The 19,831-nt window shown below is 36.5% G+C and overlaps 1 protein-coding gene across 1 annotated transcript in view; it reads left to right on the forward strand.

The window, feature by feature from the left end:
* Positions 1-14,528: 14,528 nt before the first annotated feature.
* The window catches only part of LOC126366127 (zeta-sarcoglycan-like), a 29,481-nt gene continuing 24,178 nt past the window's right edge, over positions 14,529-19,831 (forward strand). The window contains exon 1 of the mRNA XM_050009071.1: positions 14,529-14,611. Within this exon, the coding sequence (XP_049865028.1) occupies positions 14,529-14,611 (83 nt within the window). The remainder of the gene's footprint in view (positions 14,612-19,831) is intronic.

The raw sequence follows: 19,831 nt of genomic DNA on the forward strand, positions 1-19,831 counted from the left end.
TGTATAGTGTCACTGATCACATGTGTCTGCTCCGAAGTAATCGTGCGTGCGGCAATGAACGTTAGCCGGCCTATGCATAGAGTAACACTAATATCGCAGACAGGACATTACTCTGCGTTATATGTAGTTGAGAGTAACTACCTACCCGTGAAAAAGGGTCACCAAAACCGCTTGGATTGTCTGATAAAATTAGTCTCTAATTTATGAAGGTGCTAAACTAATTACTGCTTGTTTTATCAGCAACCTTACTTCCTGGCAATGTCAAGTTGGAAATTGTTAGTATTATTGAATTAGATGTAACTATTCTCATAAACACTTATTCTATATGGCAACATTTTGTCTATTCATTCTGTGATTCGATTGACATCTGTCTCCTGTTCTCTTTCTATTTTCCGATTAACACGTTTGTCTGGTGAACGTTAATACTGTAACGAATCCAAATTTATATTAGTAATTAATAATTAATCTGAAACTGTAATCTGCAGATCATATTTGAGTAATAACACAAAGATTGTTAATAAATCGCTGTCACACGAACCTCGTTGTTTTAATAAGTATTCCAATTTAAAAAGGTACAATTTTTAAATTCGAATTTGTATTTAAATTCGATGAAAAAGAAAACTAATTTAATTTTAGATTATTTTTGGACAACAAAATCAATTTTATTTTTAAAAAGAAGCTATTAAATCTGAGTAGGTATCGGTGCTGTGATAATGTTGGTACTTATAAACCTAGCTAAGTTAAGTACGATCGTTTTTGTTGCAAACGTTTGTAAATATTTTTATATAAAATTAAAATGCTTTGTGTCGGATCTACTAAGTCTATATTTTTTTTTTAAATAAGTAATATAGGCTCACGTTTGACCACAATCTCACCTGATGATAAGTGAAGATGTGGTCTAGGGTGGATCACGCTTACCTAGCAAATGACTACTCACTTTAGCCTTGAAGACTCCAAAATCTATTATACGTAAGTTATAATACCAATTGTATGTCATGTTATGTAATATTACAGTAATAATAATAAATTCATTTTTTCCAGATATCTATATAAAAAAATAAGTAAATATAAAAAATATAAGTAAATAATCTTCTTCTATCGCGTGAGTTGTGAGGTGGAAGATCAACCTTATCAATCATGATATCAGGGTTATTATTGAGCCGTCAAAGAACCCTGACATAACTCATGTAACGACTACTTACTTAGATCAGTAAGTAGTAACCGGGACCAACGTCTTAACGTGCCTTCCGAAGCATCATCTTACTTTCGGACAATTAGCTGATCAGCCTGTAATGTCCTAACCAAACAGAGGACCACAAAGTGATTTTTGTGATATGTCTTCACTGGGATTAGAACCTGGGACCTCCGGATCGTGAATCTAACCCTATACCACTGGACCACAGACGCCGTTAATACATTAATGTATAATATACAGGGTGTTAGTGACATCGTAACGAAAACTTTGAGGGATGATTCAGGCCATAATTCTGAGTTGATATCAAGTGGAATTTTCCGTCGCAAAAGTATGGAACGGAAAATAATTTAATTAAGCTCTAAAATTTTCATGACTTCTCCGACAGGAAATTCCACTTGATATCGACTCAGAATCATGGTCTGAATCATCCCCTTCAGTATTCGTTACAGTGTCACTAACACCCATACCTACTTGTATGGCTACTGTATGTACTTGTATGGGGTGTAAGTGACATCGTAACGAATACTGAGAGGGATGATTCAGCTGATTATTCTGAGTTAATATCAAGTGGAATTTTCCATCGCAAAAGTATAGAATTGAAAATAATTTAAAAAAACTAAAAAAATAACATGAATTTTGCGACGGAAAATTCCACTTGATATTAACTCAGAATCATGGTCTGAATCATCACTCTGAGTATTCGTTACGATGTCACTAACACCCTGTATTATGATTATTGTTACTACGGTAGAAGGCTTTTGGTTTTATTGTTCGTTCTAATCTAAACCTCTCACTCTATAACACTGTAGAGCAAATCCATAAAAAAAACTTAAGTATGTATTATTTTCGATATACCTAGAGTACTTACCGATTGTAATGTGTCATATATAGTATCATATATCGTATCTGCAGTAGTTAGTGTAGGCCCCGCGGCTCAAGGCCCAGGAGTTTAATTTTCCTCTTCCGCGCCGGCGCTCATTACGTCACAATGGCGTTGCGCTCATCAGCGACATTGACGACTAAACAATACCCTTCCGCGCCTCTAACGAACCAAACGCAAATACCACCAACTATTTATTGGTATCTTCCAGGGAAATTAAAATTAGAAAAGCTTACGAGTAAGATTTTTCTTTATTATTACTAAAATTATCACGTGCTCAACGGTGAAGGAAAACTTCGTGAGGAAACCTACATTTCCGAGAAATGTATTTACGGAGGTATGAGACCTAACCTGTATTAGGCTGGTATTTCCTTGGCGAGTTGGAAGGTCAGACAAGCAGACACTTCTCTAAAAAACCGGACCTGTTAAATCTTCAGGTTGATAAGCGGACCCCGTGAGAAATAAGATAGGGGGACAAATAAAATTTAAAAAAGTGGTTTCTTCTAGCAATATTAATCGTAAAAGTAAGTTATAATACATGGACAAACGTTATTACTTATTATATTTATAAGCACTTAGGTACCTACATGTAGAGTGTTATTGATACTGAGGGGGATGATTCAGCTCATGACTCTGAGTTAATATCAAGTGTAATTTTCCATCACAAAATTCATGTTTTTTGTAGTTATTTTCAATTCTATACTTTTGCGATAGCAAAATCTACTTGATATTAACTCTGAATCATGAGCTAAACCATCAGCATTCGTTACGATGTAACTTTCACCCCGTACAAGTACGTACAGGTAAAACTTTGGGGATGATTCAGACCATGATTCTGAGTTGATATCAAATAGAATTTCCTGCTTGAAAATTCATATTTTTAATTATCTTTAGTTTCATACTTTTGTGACGGAACATTCCACTTGATATCAACTCAGAATCATGAGCTGAATCATCCCTTAAAGCTTTCGTTACGCTGTGACTGAAACCTGTATATTCTTTTACAATCAATTGATCAGCTTGTAATTTTCTAACCAAACTAGGAATCACAAAGTGATTTTTGTGAATTGTCCCCACCGGGATTCGAACCCGGGACCTCCGGATCGTGAGCACAAGGCTTAGCCACTGGGCCGCAGAGGCCGTCTATGATTTACAATTATGAAACGATGTTATTGTCTTCTTCTTTTCTTGTCGATAGAAAATCTTAAAATAAATGAATTATAGCATCATTGGTAGCCTTCAGCATATCATAGGTGACGCATAGTGAAAGTGTAGCGCACATAACAATTAACCCTCCCCACGACGCGACGCAGTTCCGTCCTAATGAATATGTTTAACATTTTAATAAAATAGACCGAAGTATAAGCTGCAGTAAAGCGTTTCGTACGGGCGGAACTGCAAATCGACTATCAATTCAGCAGTGAGCGGGTGTCCGGGTGGCCGGGTGCGGCGGAGCGAGCACAATAATACTAGTTTCTGGCCGGGACTGCGACATTAGTCTCATGAATGAATCATCGGCCGGCGGTCGTATTCGATTAGCACGAATAATTCCGAAAGGGAAATTGAAAAGCTAAAGCGATGCCCCGAGGACTTGCTCTTTCTATTATTTGCGGGTAGCTGGGGCCTCGCCGGGAATAACAACGAGCCTTCACGCTGTTACACTACGCCTTATAGGCTCGTATGGGGTAGATAAAGCCAACAATTGGTGAACGTTAGGACCTCCTATGTAGTATATCTCGATGCTACAAAAGTAAAGTGCTAAATCACTTTGGCGTTAAACTGTACTTATATTTATATTTTGTTAAAATTGTTCATAATAAAATGTGTTAATATGTGTGTGTGTGTGTGTTGTGTTATATGTGTTGTGTGTATGTGTTTATAGTTTATAATTTATATAATTTGTTTGTTTTCATTTACGGTAAATGCTGTGTACGCATGTAATTGGCAAGCATATATACCAAGTCTTTCTTTTTATAATGCTGTCTGTAAACATTTTATATATTATGTATTGCTGTATGTGTACTTAAATAAATAAAAAAATATCTGAATAAAATATATGCAGAAAGATTGTACGCATTTTGAGCTAAAACCTGCAGGTTATAATGTATACTGTAGTACTGTAGCTCCAAAGTTGAAGTATGAACTATTTGCTCATATTTGTATGGCACGTTCACTTGGCCTTTCCAACTTCTTTCTTCTATTCCGTTGATAAACCTCTGTGTAATTCATTGTTTATTTTGTGAAACAACATAACACAACCCCATAGCATCACGCCTTGATGTTTTGTAAAATGTTTATGTACTTAGGTTGTCATCTACCTCACATTCGCTTCGTTAACGGTTTCGATATCGCACGGATTACGTCGCACCGTGAGGAAGGTCGCTTAGTTTCATTAATTATTACAACACCTGTAGTTTTTTCACGAACTGTGTCGACTTTTTGTATTGCGATGTGAGCTGGCTTAACTAATGTAATCCGGTTGTGTGTTTACTGCTTTAGTAAGATTAACTTTGAAGGAATCGATACAATTAACACAGACTTTAGATTTTAGTTAAATTAAAAAATTTTGTTACTTAAATTAATTACTATTTCTCAGTGTCCCCTGAGAGTGAAACATAGCTGGCGAAGTCCTCACAACACCTCTTGCATAACCCTTCGGAAATAGAGAATAGATATAGTGTAGTGTAGTGTAATATAGTATAGTGTAGCTTAGTGTTTAAAATTATTTCTCCGCTGATTGACACTAGTACCCAGTAGTACTCGTAGCACGTAATCATCTTCTACCATAACAGATAACCAAACAGCTATTTAGTATTTCTATCACACAAATGGACATAAAGTTCAAAACATTTCCACTCGTTCGCTGTATTTTTAGCTCCAGTACAGTTAATGAAAGGCGCTGGCCGCACATTATTTGTTCTGTCTTCGAATCCGGCTGTGAACAGTAAGCAGCCGCGGACCGGCGTAATCCAGTGTTAATTAGCAGTTGCTCCAACAAGCCACTGATACACATGGTCGAAACAAACTACCAATATTTTTTTTTCTTTATTTGGACTATGTGGGTCTGTCTGACCTTTCGGCCATACACGCGTTTCGGTCATATAGAATTATGAAAATCAATCCATAATTGACGGAGAAATCGGCGGACGTCGGCACATAAAAAATAAACCATCGGACATGGAACCTCGACTTTTTTGAAGTCGGTTAAAAACGACTTTACACATTACTGCTAAGTCTACCATTTGAAACATTCCTTATGGCATTTTCAAACTGAACATAAAAATGTGAAATAATATGAATATCCTTACAAGATTGTAATCAAGGAGAATTTACTATTGCGAAAAAACTGGCTATAAGTAAATTAATAAAAATACATTTTGTTGTAAAGCATTATAGTTCAAAAGTTTTTAATAGTCGAACTTTTTAATCGATAGTTAAAAAATCACGGATATTTATAAAAATAGGTAATTTAAAAAAAAATGTTCAGAGTTTAGAAAAAAAATTAAGAGCTTTTGAAATAAAATTTAACAAAGGAGATTTTAATATGGTTAATCAAATTGATTGGCAAGAGAAAAGAGACCAGATTATGGAAAAAAAATAATGGCGTTATAATAAATACTAAAATAGGGTTTATATGCTAGTATCTTGAAAAAGATTTTATTTAAATTTATTGCGGCTCTGGTTCCTAGACCATTGGCCGAAAAGTGGTATATAAATAAGATATTTTAATTTCTTACTAAAGTTTTTGAGTAATAACGTGGTATAAGAGATTACAAAACGTGATATGGCACGACTTTTGTCTCACTTTAACATCCACTTCTCCCTTCTAACAAGGTCGCACGATTTCAAAAACAAAAAAAAAAAAGTTTTGCTCGTGGAACCATAGAGTGGTGTGTCGAGTTGGAAGTACGGGTGAGACGCGCAGCGCATACGATTGGGCGTTATCAGGTCGTACGGCCGAATGTACCGCGAATTCGTAATTACCTTAAGGACAAATTACGCTGATTGCTTTTGTTAGGCGTTCCTTTATAACACTGTTGTAACCGGATTATGATTATTACCCGTGCGAATTAACTAGACATCTACGTAGCCTGCAATCCTCTTGATGGGAGATGTCTTGATTATTCACGGGTTATATTACTTACAGTATGATTGAGGTGGCTGTTATGATTAAGTTTAAAATGTAATCTGTTTACAAGTATACTTTATAGCAAGTAAAAACTAAGGTCATTAAACTAACGTATTAAATCATGTTCTTGTTGTTATATAAGTCTTTTATTATTATATTTCGTCGTTGCTTATTTAAAATCTATTATGTGCAATCGGGTAAATTTTACAGAAATTAAAAAAAAACTGCCGCTTGAAATTTTTTTGTTTGACTGTGTTAAAAATATTAAAAGATAAGTAATTGATATTTACGTACATAAGAGTTTGTACTGAATGTTTTAGGAGCAAAATATTATTCGATCCTGACAAAAAAGAGATTTGGTGCGAGCGACACATACTCGTAAGAGCTTTTAAATTGGCAACGACTATTTTTAAAAGTCATTCTTAATTAAAAACTATTTTTTTAATCGTCAGTAGGTCATGGAAGTTCCGTAGGTCAAGCTAAAAAAATGATTATCACCCACTGGTCAAACATACTAAATTGTAAAAAACTGACTTACAAATCTTTAGGTTGTTGAATTACCTATGGTGCCATATTTAAACAGCTCAGCTTAACGCTTATTTCTACTAGAAATGAGCTAAACCGTTTGTCTGTCTTGTCGTAGTCTAATTGTTTTTCTACCCTGTTCTTGTTTTTATTTTATTTAAGTACTTAAGGACTTTTAACAAAGTTTGTTATGCCAGCCCCATCGATCAAGACTGACTAAAACTGATAAAAAAACATGTTTGGTTAGGACATTACAGGCTGATCACCTGATTGTCCAAAAGTAAGATGATCCGTGCTTCGGAAGGCACGTTAAGCCGTTGGTCCCGGTTACTATTTACTGATGGAAGTGAGTAATCGTTACATGAGCCATGTCAGGGGCTTTTGGCGGCTCAATCATAACCCTGACACTAGGGTTGTTGAGGCTGGTATTCCACCTCACAACCCACACGGTAGAAGAAGATTAAACAGCTCAGCTTAACGCTTATTTATTTATACTAGAAATAAGCTGAACCGTTTGTCTGTCTTGTGTTAGTCTAATTGTTTTTATATCCTGTTCTTTTTTTTCTTTTATTTACTTAAGGGCTTTTAACAAAGTTTGTTATGCCAGCCCCATCGATCAAGACTGATTAAAACAGATAAAAAAAACATACTTAGTTCATGCCCCCACACATCCTGTTCTGTGTACAATAAACTGTTAAATAAAAAAAAAATGACGTTTCCAGCAGTCTTTTGTTTTTGACATTGGCAATGTAGCTCAAGGAGAGAGAGAGAGGAGTAGCTCTCGACTCGAAAGATTATTATCATTTTATTAGCCATAGTTTGTTCTGCTCTGTATTGTACTTCACTCATAATACGGAATGTTTTAGTAGTCAAGACTACTACACTACTACTATGTACTATGACTATTACATAGTAATTTATTGATATTAATAATTACATGTTCGAATTAACACACCACACACACACACACACACACACACAGATATTACAAAATTCAATTAAATTAAATATTATTATGGAATTCAATTTCCGTACATTAAAATATATTATTATTTTATCTTGGTGAATAATAATGTCGCTAATGGTTTAATACCAAACATAAATGCCTGGCTCTATGTTCTACTCCCCTTTACGGGCAAGCTCGACTTCTCGTCGCCAACAAAATGTATGAAGTTGTATAAAAGATACCTTACCTGTTGTTTTTTGTATCGCAACCAACAACACACCAGGGGGGTTAGAAGACCACTTATAACCTCATCACATCACTAATTTAAGAGCCACGCTCTTGTCGGTGTAGCATTAACCTATTCATTTATAAAGTAATATTGCAATTTGACATTTGCGCATATAAAAGTAAGAGCGCAATGGCAAGAAATGTCAAATATTACTTTTTTAGAAGAATTGCTTTGATGTGACTTTTTTAAATTCAAATTCAAAAATATCTTTATTCAGTAGGTAACATAGTTACACTTTGAATCGTCAATTTTTACATAACGAACGTCTCATCCGCCTAAAACTACTGCAGCTTCTCACAACTACACAGGTGTCAACTGCGTTCATTTTGTTGCGACCACGGTTGCGCCACCATTATATCCTGGTGAACCTTATGGCCTTCAAGCTAGCCTAGGTTAACTTGCGAGATGATGAGCAGGTCATACGCAGCTGCAGCACTGTTTTTATTGTTAAAATAATTAGTACATTTTACTCACGGATCCTCAAATCGTGTTACCCAATTAGCGGGAGCTTTATTCAATCTCAGGAGTGAGCTGCGGTCCAGCGAGTATACAACCAGCGGTCCAGTGGCGGCTAATCCTGGCTAATTGGTGGTCAGAAGACTATTGGACTCGAAGCCCAATGCAATTAGCACGCGAAGGATTTGCTCGCATAATTTATACTAATCCCTCTTAATTTTATGTTACACTCACTGGGGACAAAGTGCTATAGAAATGGCGATCGGGGAGTGAGATGTTACTGGTAAACTTTAGCAGCGTTATTAGTGCTTTTAAGGCCATAGTTGATTCTTGGGCATGTCATAAGGTGACTCAGAGATTATGTGGACACAATCTACGAATAAATTCCATGATGCGCCGATCGCCTGTCACCGTTACTGTTCAATAACTCTACATATATCTTAGAACTTCGAATCAAAAGTATTTCACTTTTTCATTACTATTTTATTCCTAAAAATTTATTAAATTCAAATCAAAATAATTCAAATTACTTCGCTAGTTCGTGAGTCATTTGGAACTAACTTAACTAACTATAATTTTAACTTAACTATAACTTTCCTCTCTTGTTTATTCAATTATTATTACCTGCTTACCTGTTCTTTATTTCGTTGTCTTTTCAGCCATATACATTCAAACAGGTATAAGTGAAATAAATCCATTTATTAATACTTTTTTAAACTTCATAATAGTCTAAGAAACTTCCAAAATCACAAACACACAACAACGGCCCATCAATATTGAAAACTGAACTGCGAATGCTATTTCCAGAACATAATCCGAAGTAAAGTCATCTCCGACATGAAAGAAACACATTGAAATTCTTAAGGGGAAATATTACTTTGCAATCGCGGGATTCTTTGTAGAAACAACTCGCGGGTAACGTTCATTCGACAAAGGACGAGCAATATTCCCGAACAAAGGCTGCGGCGATATATTCAATGCAGTGACACAAGAAACGGCTTGCCGGCGGTAACAAAGCTCATATTGGGACTTAGAACGCAGACGATACTTCCTAAACTTTCAACTTTTGATGTTATCACAAAGTTTTGTCGACTCATATTCCCGTTGCATTACATTTTTTAACTTTTGTTGGATATCTACTAAGTACAATTGATTATTTTTTATAAGTTTGCTTGATAGTGGTTTGATAGCTTATCTCGTAATATACGATCCCGACGACCCGATTACTCTAGCCATAGAGGGAGCGTATCAGCTCTCGACACCAAACACTTCAGGACCCCGATACCGACCCCGCCGGCGTGGTCGACGATTTCCCTCATTCAGCGCTTATCGCTATCGACCCTCTAGGGATTATCACGTGCTCAGCGGTGAAGGAACACATCGTGAGGAAACCCCGAACCTATACCAGAGAAATGCGTTTCGGTGTTATGTGACCTAATCTCCATTGGGCTGGTTTTCCCTCCACCGTTGGAAGGTCAGACAGGCAGTCGCTTCTGTAAAATACCGGACCTGTTAAATCTTCAGGTTAGGTAAGCGGACACTGTGAAAAACAGGATAATGCTAGGGGTGATGATTTCTTGAAAGTTCTTAACGAACTCATCGTACGGTTTAATACATCAAAAGTGTCTGGAAATTGTCTTCTCATTACTTATTTTTAGGTACATGCATACATAAATTCACGCCTATTTCCTACCGAGGTAAGCAGATACTATGGAGTTCCATTTGCTTCGATCACTCAAACACTTCTCTTGCTTCCTCCACATTCTTCAATCGTTTCATACACGCACGCCAGGTCAGAGTCGATCGTACTGAACATTTTTTAAGGTCTCCAATATGGCCAATGTCAACTTTTAAGAAACGACAACTTTTCAACAATAACAACAACTTGAGATTTTTTGTTTGTCTTGACTTATTGTAGATTTGTTGCGATTTGTGCTTCGGAAGGCACGTTAAGCCGTTGGTCCCGGTTACTACTTACTGATGTAAGTACGTAGTCGTTATATGAGCCATGTCAGGGGCCTATGGCGGCTTAATAATAACCCTGACACCAGGGTTGATGGGGTTGGTAATTCACCTCATAACCCACACGATAGAAGATAGAAGATGTTGCAAATGGCATTAACTACTTGGCCGGACATGAGGAGCGCTGAGGGCAAACAGCTGAGCGAATTCTGTGGTCTTTACTCCCAGTCCAGTAGAGAGGTAAGTTGTAGAGACCCCCCACACTACGTCGACGTCGCGGCGACGCGACGTCAGCACTGGGCGGCTGCCGAACGCTGAGCGTGCGCGGCGCTGACGTCGCGTCGCCGTGGCGTAGACGTCGCGTAGACGCTGGCACGATGACGACCCTCGAAAGACGCTAGTGTGGGAGGTCTCTTACAGCTGCACGTATTCCAATATTTATAAGTTTACTAGTTACTGAAGGTGGTACTAGTGGTTACATGAGCCATGTCAGGGGCCTTTGGCAGCTCAATAGTAACCTTAACACCAGGGTTGATGAAGTTGGTCATCCACCCTGCAACCTATACCATAGAAGAAGAAGAATCATACATGAAGATAATTATTTCAGACTATTATAATCATCAGTTGAATTGGAGAAATGCGTCATTGATGGCGTTTCATGTATAAAAGACGAAAACAAAAATATTTTCTGTAAGTAACTACATTATATTGCTTATAATTTTGTTCGATTCTTACTTAAGTAATCTTAAGATAAATTGAAAAAGTTCCACTTTCTGGCAGGTTACTAACTCGGCATACGAGAAGCTATAAATATTTTAAAGGCTAGCTTAATGGAAAAATGTTTGTTACCGATAAACGGACGCTAATCAGTTCAGCTTTCGTATTAAGTTCGGAGTTTTGAAATAATTCAGGAGACAGACGCATGCGCGTGTTTTACGCGCCACCCCTCGAGCCTTACGACCGCCTCCCTTTCAGGCCCATCACCTGAAAATTGGACCCTCGGATCTTGAGCATAGAGGCCTTCACTTCAGAAATCCGTCATTTAACGAAAATTTGAGATCCGCGTCATCCTCGGTTCTAAAGGCGTCATTATGTTCGCGGAGGAAGAATTAAATTTCGAAGCGTATTCTGTGAGTTCTCAGCTCATCTCACGAATTCGGTTTTGGGAATTGTTGTTGGGGGAAAAAGGACTTAAAGGTGGTGAAGTGAGGGTTGTGGTTTGTTTGTGGGGGAAGGTTGTGCAGGATGTGAGTGGAGCAAGGAGTGCAGCTCGGCAGTCGGCTGCCAGCCCTGACTACGCGCGCACGTGCCTCCGCGGCGGTATACGTCGCGAGTTCAACTTATTACGTACCCGCGTACCAACTGCCAACTCTTGTAACGCTTACTTACTTCTCAATTATAAACTGTGACTTTTAAAACCAGTGTTACTTCGAACACTGTTTAACAAAAAATGACGTTAAATTATCTGAATTCATAAAAATTAAAAAAGGTACGGAGCAGTACACTAAAGCGCGAAATGATGTAAAGTGAAACAAATGACTTGTAACATTAATAAAACAGTTGACGGCTCAAAACAGTACCTTCATTAACAGCACATTTTTTCCTCGTTAATTTAATTTAGGGTGTTTATTTGCTTGACATTGGCGAACAAACCTAAAAAAAATTGTACGTCATAATACTTTGTTGTAAAGTAAATGAATCCACGCTACGATCAAAGCAACGATTTCAGGAATTTTTGCGATGAATTGTGCAAGTGCTCCTCGCCGGTATAAATAAATATTTGGCGCGTTGAATGCGGAACTCAATTAAATTTATAGGTGAGGTAAATGGCATTTGAGTGTATTTGTAAATAAATAAGAGTGGATGTAAATCGTAGGTAGCTCGCCGTCGGGCGGGCGCGGGCGGCCCGCGCCGCATACTCGGCGTCTCGCCGACATTCCACAGTTAATTAAAGCCCATTTGTACACTGTCTGGCGAATATAATTTATGGAATAAGGAACCGTACCTACCATTTACAAAATATTTGACTGCTGGAAATATTCAGGTTACTTATTTGTTGTCCGCCTGATTTCTCCGCTGTTAATATTGTTTTTACTGGCTAATTAAATTAAATGTGAGCGTGAATATATTTTCATTATTTACGTTCTATATTCTTACCTAATATATATATTTTGTACGCGTCAGTATAGTGGGTTGTTCGTTGTAAGGTCAGGGTATTGATAAACAAGAGTCTCCTCCTTGTCAATTCCAAATAAGCCCGCCCGACCCAGGCCCCGCCTCCCGACGAAGGTAAATATGTTCTTATGTAAACACTCTTATATACTCGAAGGTACGAAGCCCTTTTCCTGTTCGGATATAAGCTTAGACGCATCGATATTTTCCTTCAGTAGCGCTCGTACATAAATTGTTTATTTATATACTTAAGGCGTACTGCATCTATACTGTCCTAAGGCTTAGTATCCTTTTAGAATCCAACATCTATTGTGACTGATCTTCTTCTATCGTGTGGATTGTTAGGTGTATTACAAATCCTATCAACCCTGATGTCAGTGTTACTACTGAGCCGCCATAGGCCCCTGACATGACTCATGTAACGACTAGTTACTTACATCAGCAAGTTATAACCGGGACTAACTGCATAACGTGCCTTCCGAAGCACGGATCATCTTACTTTTTGGACAATCAGGTGATCAGCCTGTAATGTTCTAATTAAACTAGGGATTAAAAAGTAATTTTTGTGATTTGTCCCCACCGGGATTCGAACCCGGGTCCTCCGGATCGTGAGCAGAACGCTCAACCACTGGACCACGGAGGCCGTTATGTGACTGATAAACCGGTGGCATGAGGATATATGAAATGCTGTCATATTCAACCGTTACTATCAATTACAGCACTAGTAATGTATCGTAGCATATTAAACTTGACGTAGGTACTTATAATTGATAATCCGCGGTTTTTTTGGATAGGTAGTTGCACTTTTATGATGAAAAAGTAAAACCCCCAAATGCACGTGAAATCGTAGCTGTCTAAAACGAAGCTAAATGTTCACATCGATAAACATGGACAATTTTAAACTTTTAGAGTATTAATTAATTTAGTCTAAATGTAACTAGGTATAAACACAAATAAAATATCAGATCACAGAAGTAATCAAGTAGTAGTAATATTCCTGAAATCGAGGCTTACTGTCTACAGTACTTACGTATCAGTCTAATAAAAATACAGCATTTGTTTTCTTACAAAATTAGTAGCGTTCGTCTTCTTCTTCTTTCCCGAGGGTTGTGAGGTGGAATGCCAACCACGTCAACCCTAAAAAAAAGAAGAGTAGCGTTGCTGAACTATTATATTGAAGACGCAATGTAAATAAAAAAATGTTTTAAGAAGTAAGTAAACATATTGCAATATACTACTTATTACTAAAACATACTACTTAATATACTACTTATTACTAAAATATACTACTTAAACGTACTTATTTATAAAACATAAAATAGTAAGTTCTTAGGAACTCTCTTCAAAAATATCACATTACTTGCAGTTTGAAAACTGAAAGAGATATATATTGTAAGGTCATCAATTACTTAAACGTTGGTTGACTGGTCTAGCAAACGGAATCAACGGAGCGGGCGAAGTTTGTCCGCTAAGGAGCGGCGTATACCGAGGGCAGAGTACTAACAAGCCGCCCATCCGAAGTTGTTAAACGCGCCCGGACGGCAGAATAACTCCACCGGCGGCCGCAACTCCAGACACAAGTCTCCGAAACACTCTTCACGGATCCCTGACTTCCACCGCTAGATTCAACTACATGTTACGAACAAATTCTATTCTCATGTTTTATAAAAAAAACGTAAATTTATATCCTTTAAAACTGTGACGGAATCGTCACTTAAATAAACCACGCCGCCAAAATGCCAAGTGAAAAGTAGTAAAAAAGTGATCAGAACAACTGAGAGCTCTCAGCAACTCCCGAAGAACTTTGCGCGAGAAAATTCCTACCGAATTGTGAACTTATGAGGAGTTATTCATTTATCTGTACGTGTGCTTGTTTACAAGTTTGGGGGGTTGTGGAGTATGCTGTGGGGAGTAATAACACAGAAAGCCTGTGAAATAGTCGGCCGGTAGAGAGATAGCGGCTTATGAGTCGCGATGGAGACCCATTCGTTAGGGCGGACGAGGCAGACTCCCGCAGCCAGAAACCACATCGTCTACACCGACCATAAGGGGAGGAAGTGAGTATCAATTCCTTTTATTTTATTTTAAATTTAGAATACATTCAAATGTTTCTAAAAAGAAGAATTTAGTTTATGGCATAACGACCATAATTTCCAATTTCGAATTAAAATATTTCTTATTTTTATGTATGTTCACAAACCTTTTTGTACCTTTCGTACGTAGAGCGACTTACTTGTAATTGATAATAGTTTGCAAGGGGTAATAGTTATTTGTTCAACAAGAAGGCAAAGATAAAAAGATTCTGCAAGTGTCCACTTTAAATCACGAACTGGAGCAGTAGTCTAGATTAAAATAGACTATTGAGACAGTGAGTGATTTGATCCGGAATAAAAATAAACTTGTTTTACATGTAAGTCGACTGCATAGGATCACTAAATAGTAAGGGGCAATATATGCCTTTTAACAATGAGATTCTCATTGACATTTTCATTTTTTTGTACTTACCTTTGAAGAGTTTTAAGACAGTGATTAAAAAGAAACTTTGTAAAGTGGTTATTATAAAGTGAGTGATTATTTGGAAGATATGAATGCATGTATTAGGTAACTGTCTGGGAACCGACATCAGGCAGCCAAATACTATTAGGTACTAAATTGCATCATAACATTTTGTGTATTTTTTGAAGAACATCTAGGGCCCTGTGCCGAGGTTTTTCTTGCAACTTTTTGCCCCGGCTATACAGTTTGTGAGAAGCTGCAGTAGTTTTAGGCGGATGAGACTTTCGTTACGTAAATTCAAACAATATAATGTTTCTTAACCTCTTTGAGGGGTAGAATGAAGTCAACAGGAAACCCATTTGATTAAAAAAATTTTTAAAGAAAGCATTTGAAGTTAGATTGGCGCCATTTAATATTTTATGTTTACCAAATATGATAAAGTTAAAGAAAATTAATGAGTATTTATTTTAAAAATGTATTTTGTCTCACAAGCGAAAGAAAATTGCGGTTTTACCTCATTGTATTTACCCAAAAAAGCACCCTTTTCGTGCTGGAGAGAAAACATATTTACTTGTTCTTTAAAGTTATTTTATTCTTTATTTTATACATTTAATATTTTCATATTTTAGAATAGGTATGTTATAGTAAAATAAAATTAAAATAGTAATATTTTTTTACCTTTATAAAATAATGTCCAAAAAATAACATTTATATGAATTTTATTGACATTTTTCTTACCTACTTTAGTATATTATCAACATTTTTTTTAAGTAGGTACCTCGTTTATATGCCTCAATTGATGTTAACTGTCTGTCCGTATCGAAGACATTTTAGGATTTATTGCCGCCTGTGTAACACTAAAATAATCTACTTTAGTGTTACGTGTTAAAAATTCCAAATATGTATGTGTATGTATGTAAGTACATAAACTCACGCCTATTTCCCACCGAGGAAGCAGAGATTATGGAATTACATTTGCTTCGATCCTGACATACTTCTCCTGCTTCCTCCATATTCATCAATTGTTTCATACATGCACGCCAGTTCAAAGGAGATCTTACTGAACCTTTTCTAAGGACATCTCCAATTTGGTCAATGTACGTCCTTCTAGGTCTTCCTATGCCAGCCCTACTACCAACTTTCGCTTTATATACTGCTTTCATAATCCTATTATCCTTCATCCGCTCTGTGTCCAAACCAACTTAACATTCCCTTCTCAATCTTAGTCACTATATCGTTTTTTTCACCATATCTCTCTCCAATTATGTCTTCAAAAAATATGAGCTACAAACTGATTTATAACACGAACAATTGCAATATACACTGTTTCTATAAATTTGTTAAACGTTTGATCGCGGACTAATTTATCTGGGGTGCAATATAACCCTTTAAACCAAACTAATGAGTCCTATTATTTCTCTCAATTTAGTCTAACAAGCGAATGGCGAAGTCGAAGGTTCGCCGGGCGCACTCAATGGCCGTGAATTTGTAATCTCCATTATTTCCACTGGTACCAGAAGTTCACTTTCACTTTCTGCCTACTCACTTCTGTTGCTCTTAAATTAGTGGCTTAACTTTTTCAGAAGTACGACAGATTGCTTTAATTTACTGCTACACGGTTTCGCGTTGAATACTAAAATATTGTTTATAAATATTTTAAAATCTTTTTCGTTTAGTAAAATATGATTGCAAGAGAAGAGAATTTAATTTGCGACAGATTTAAATCTTGATGTGGTGGAGTTTCCTGTTGAGATCCTCAAAATTTCGTGTAGAAAGGAAATATAAATTAACTTACATTATGCAATTGTTTTTCTTTTTATGGTTATAAGAGTCACTACTAAAACGATGATATCTGTAGGGAATTTGTCAGAGAATTGGATCTGGTATTAGGACAAAAAAAAACCCTTGCTATTTTAAGCATCAATACAGAATGTTAGTGACATCGTAACGAAAACTTTGAGGGATGATTCAGACCATGGTTCTGAGATAATATCAAGTGGAATTTTCCGTCGCGAAAGTGTGGAACTGAAAATAATTAAAAACAAAACACTAAAATCTTGATATCAACTCAGAATCATGGTCTGAATCATCGGAGAAAATATATAACTACAAATACTTAGTTACTAAAATACGCTTTTTTTCTTTCAACAATAAAATTCAAAAACAGGAGTTGGGTGGACTTTTGCAGTGCCTTTTTATGCAATTTAGTGTGGCGCAATTTTACGATAAAGCGAGAGAAATTGTGCATTGTGGATACCTTTACCGGAGTAGGCCCTAATTTTTAGCCAACACTTTAGTGTTGCCTACTAAGAAACAAATGCAGTTTGCGCTACTGAAAAACCGTAAAAGTTTCAAAAATTCATCCCGTTCATACAAGTATATGCACAGGTATTTCATTACAGGTACATCCAACCTGTACACATTACATAAAAAATATATTTAGCAAAACTTTGTTTATTGTTTACAGAACAGAGTGATTGCTGGACTTTGTTAATACAAATAACAGAACATACTGCAATCAATGAAAAATCTTATTTGCACGAATAATATATAGGACAGTTCCAAATTTAAATAAATAAATAAATTAATATAAATAATACACGACTTTATATATAAAATACATTTATATTTACATTTATTTTTATATTTTTTTGTTTTATATTATTATTTTGGTTATCTCCTAAATATCACTATTCGGAAGAATTACAGAGATATTATATTTTCCTGTTTCATACTTTTTAAAATGCGATTTTTCCGTAGTCGAGTTTTATTTTTTAAACTTTATTTATTTGCAGCTATATATAGTATAATAATTAAGTAAAATGTTATTTTATACTGTTTTGTTATATAATTGATGTTATATTTGCTTTACCAAGTAACATACCTGTTTAGTAACAATTAATAAACGTTGATAAAATATCATAATATGTTAGGTACTCACTCATACAAAGTTCATTAGTCACTCTGTTTTGTAATGTGAACAATAGGCAACCAAAGTTTTTGCTAAATACTTTTTCAGTGCGCGTAAAAATGTAATATCATTTGGTGTGTATGAATTTTCAATTAATATTGTAGATTAAAACTGATGAACGGTTTAAAACCTGTGATAATGTTTGAATCTGTTTATGATAATTAAAACACATAATACCGGGTTCTTGAAGCGATAAAATCAGGGATATGAGACTCCCAATAGTTCCAAATACTTATTACAATGTTTATGATGTTCGAATGTGTAAAATGACGAGCGAATGATACCGTCTCGTAATTCCGACGGGCAGATAGTGGCGGTTCTTTTTCGAATAAGTACGAATCTTTTCCTATTTGAGTATGAATTATGAGTTGAACTCATAGCGAAAGAAATTTTCATATAAATTAAGTGCAGAAAGTTTGTAACAGTGGAAGGAAGGGCGTGATAACTCCCGGAACATTTACATTTGCGGCCATCTTGTGACGTGTTGCTGTTCCACGGTTTATTCCCGCGTTGAGATTTTCATTCATAACACAGTCGCTGAAACTACTAGTTTTATAGTCGGTATGAACCAAGCCATAAACTTTCTACTATTATAATCTTCATTTTCAAGGAATTATTTACATGCACAACGAAATTAGGTGGTTTTATCGTGTATTTCCGTACAAATAACTAGCTTCTGAGTTTTCGTAATAAATGGCAGGGCGAGCCGACGATGTCGTACAAAGTGACCAGTCAAAGCATGTTCAACAAAGAACACAAGCAATCACAATACTTTGACTTTGAATACATTTCCCACAACCCAAGTGAGTAGTTATAATAAATAAATTTGAATAGACCGGTCCCGCGGTCCACCGCGGCGAGGCGAGCCACCGCCGGGCTATGGTGTACTTGCACAATTTATGGCATATAGAAGGAACCATATTAACTTGGTATAAAGTTGAAATTGGGTAGAAGGAATGCGAGAGTAGAGTTAGCCGACTGAATGTGTGCCGCGGAAGGACAGCCGAGTTACTTGTACAGTTTCCGTTAGTCACATTTTCGCAACAAGGTATTCACATTTCGAGGACTGGAAAGTTGGCGTTATCGCGTTTGAAATAGAACGACAAACACATCTAACTTTGTGATGCTAAATGGATACGTCGGCGGGACGTTCGGCCAGTCGGCCATTGTGACGCTCTTAATTATTTTGTGAATTTTAAAGCTTAAATTTTTACGTTTTGATAATAGGCTTTATTTCCCGAGCGTCGGAGTAATACGTGCACAAAAGGAGAGCGGATTGTTCATAAACTTAATATTCAGACAATGAGGAAATCTGCTTAGTGTTTTCACAAACAGAAGGATTTCGCCGAGCCTTGTATGGATTGGATTACGCAGGCAGGTACATTCTGAGACAAACTTGAACATTTTGCGGAGTTGGCGGGCCACGTCCCGGCTCGACTCGGTACGAGCATTATAAGTAAGGGGTAAGTGTACAAATTGATTTATTGAAGTTGAGCGCGGGCTGCGCCGGAGTATTCAGACCTCACACAGATAAAGTGGAAATAAAAAAGAAACTTCACAAACAGAACCCCCTCGTCGCGAGATTTACGAGCCGACGCACCTCCAGCGCAAATAAGTTATATGTAAATTTTTATGTTCTTGTGTACCATGGTGCTTAACGACATAAACAACGTGAAATTCAATCGTGCAATCGCGGTTTAATATCAACATAAGTACATACATGTACATTTCATGGAATTATTTTCAAAACTAAAAGCATAACCAAAACATATCGTCATAATGTTCTCGTAATAATAAATAATCAATTCCT

Source organism: Pectinophora gossypiella, chromosome 4, assembly GCF_024362695.1.
Source record: "Pectinophora gossypiella chromosome 4, ilPecGoss1.1, whole genome shotgun sequence".
Classification (NCBI taxonomy): domain Eukaryota; kingdom Metazoa; phylum Arthropoda; class Insecta; order Lepidoptera; family Gelechiidae; genus Pectinophora; species Pectinophora gossypiella.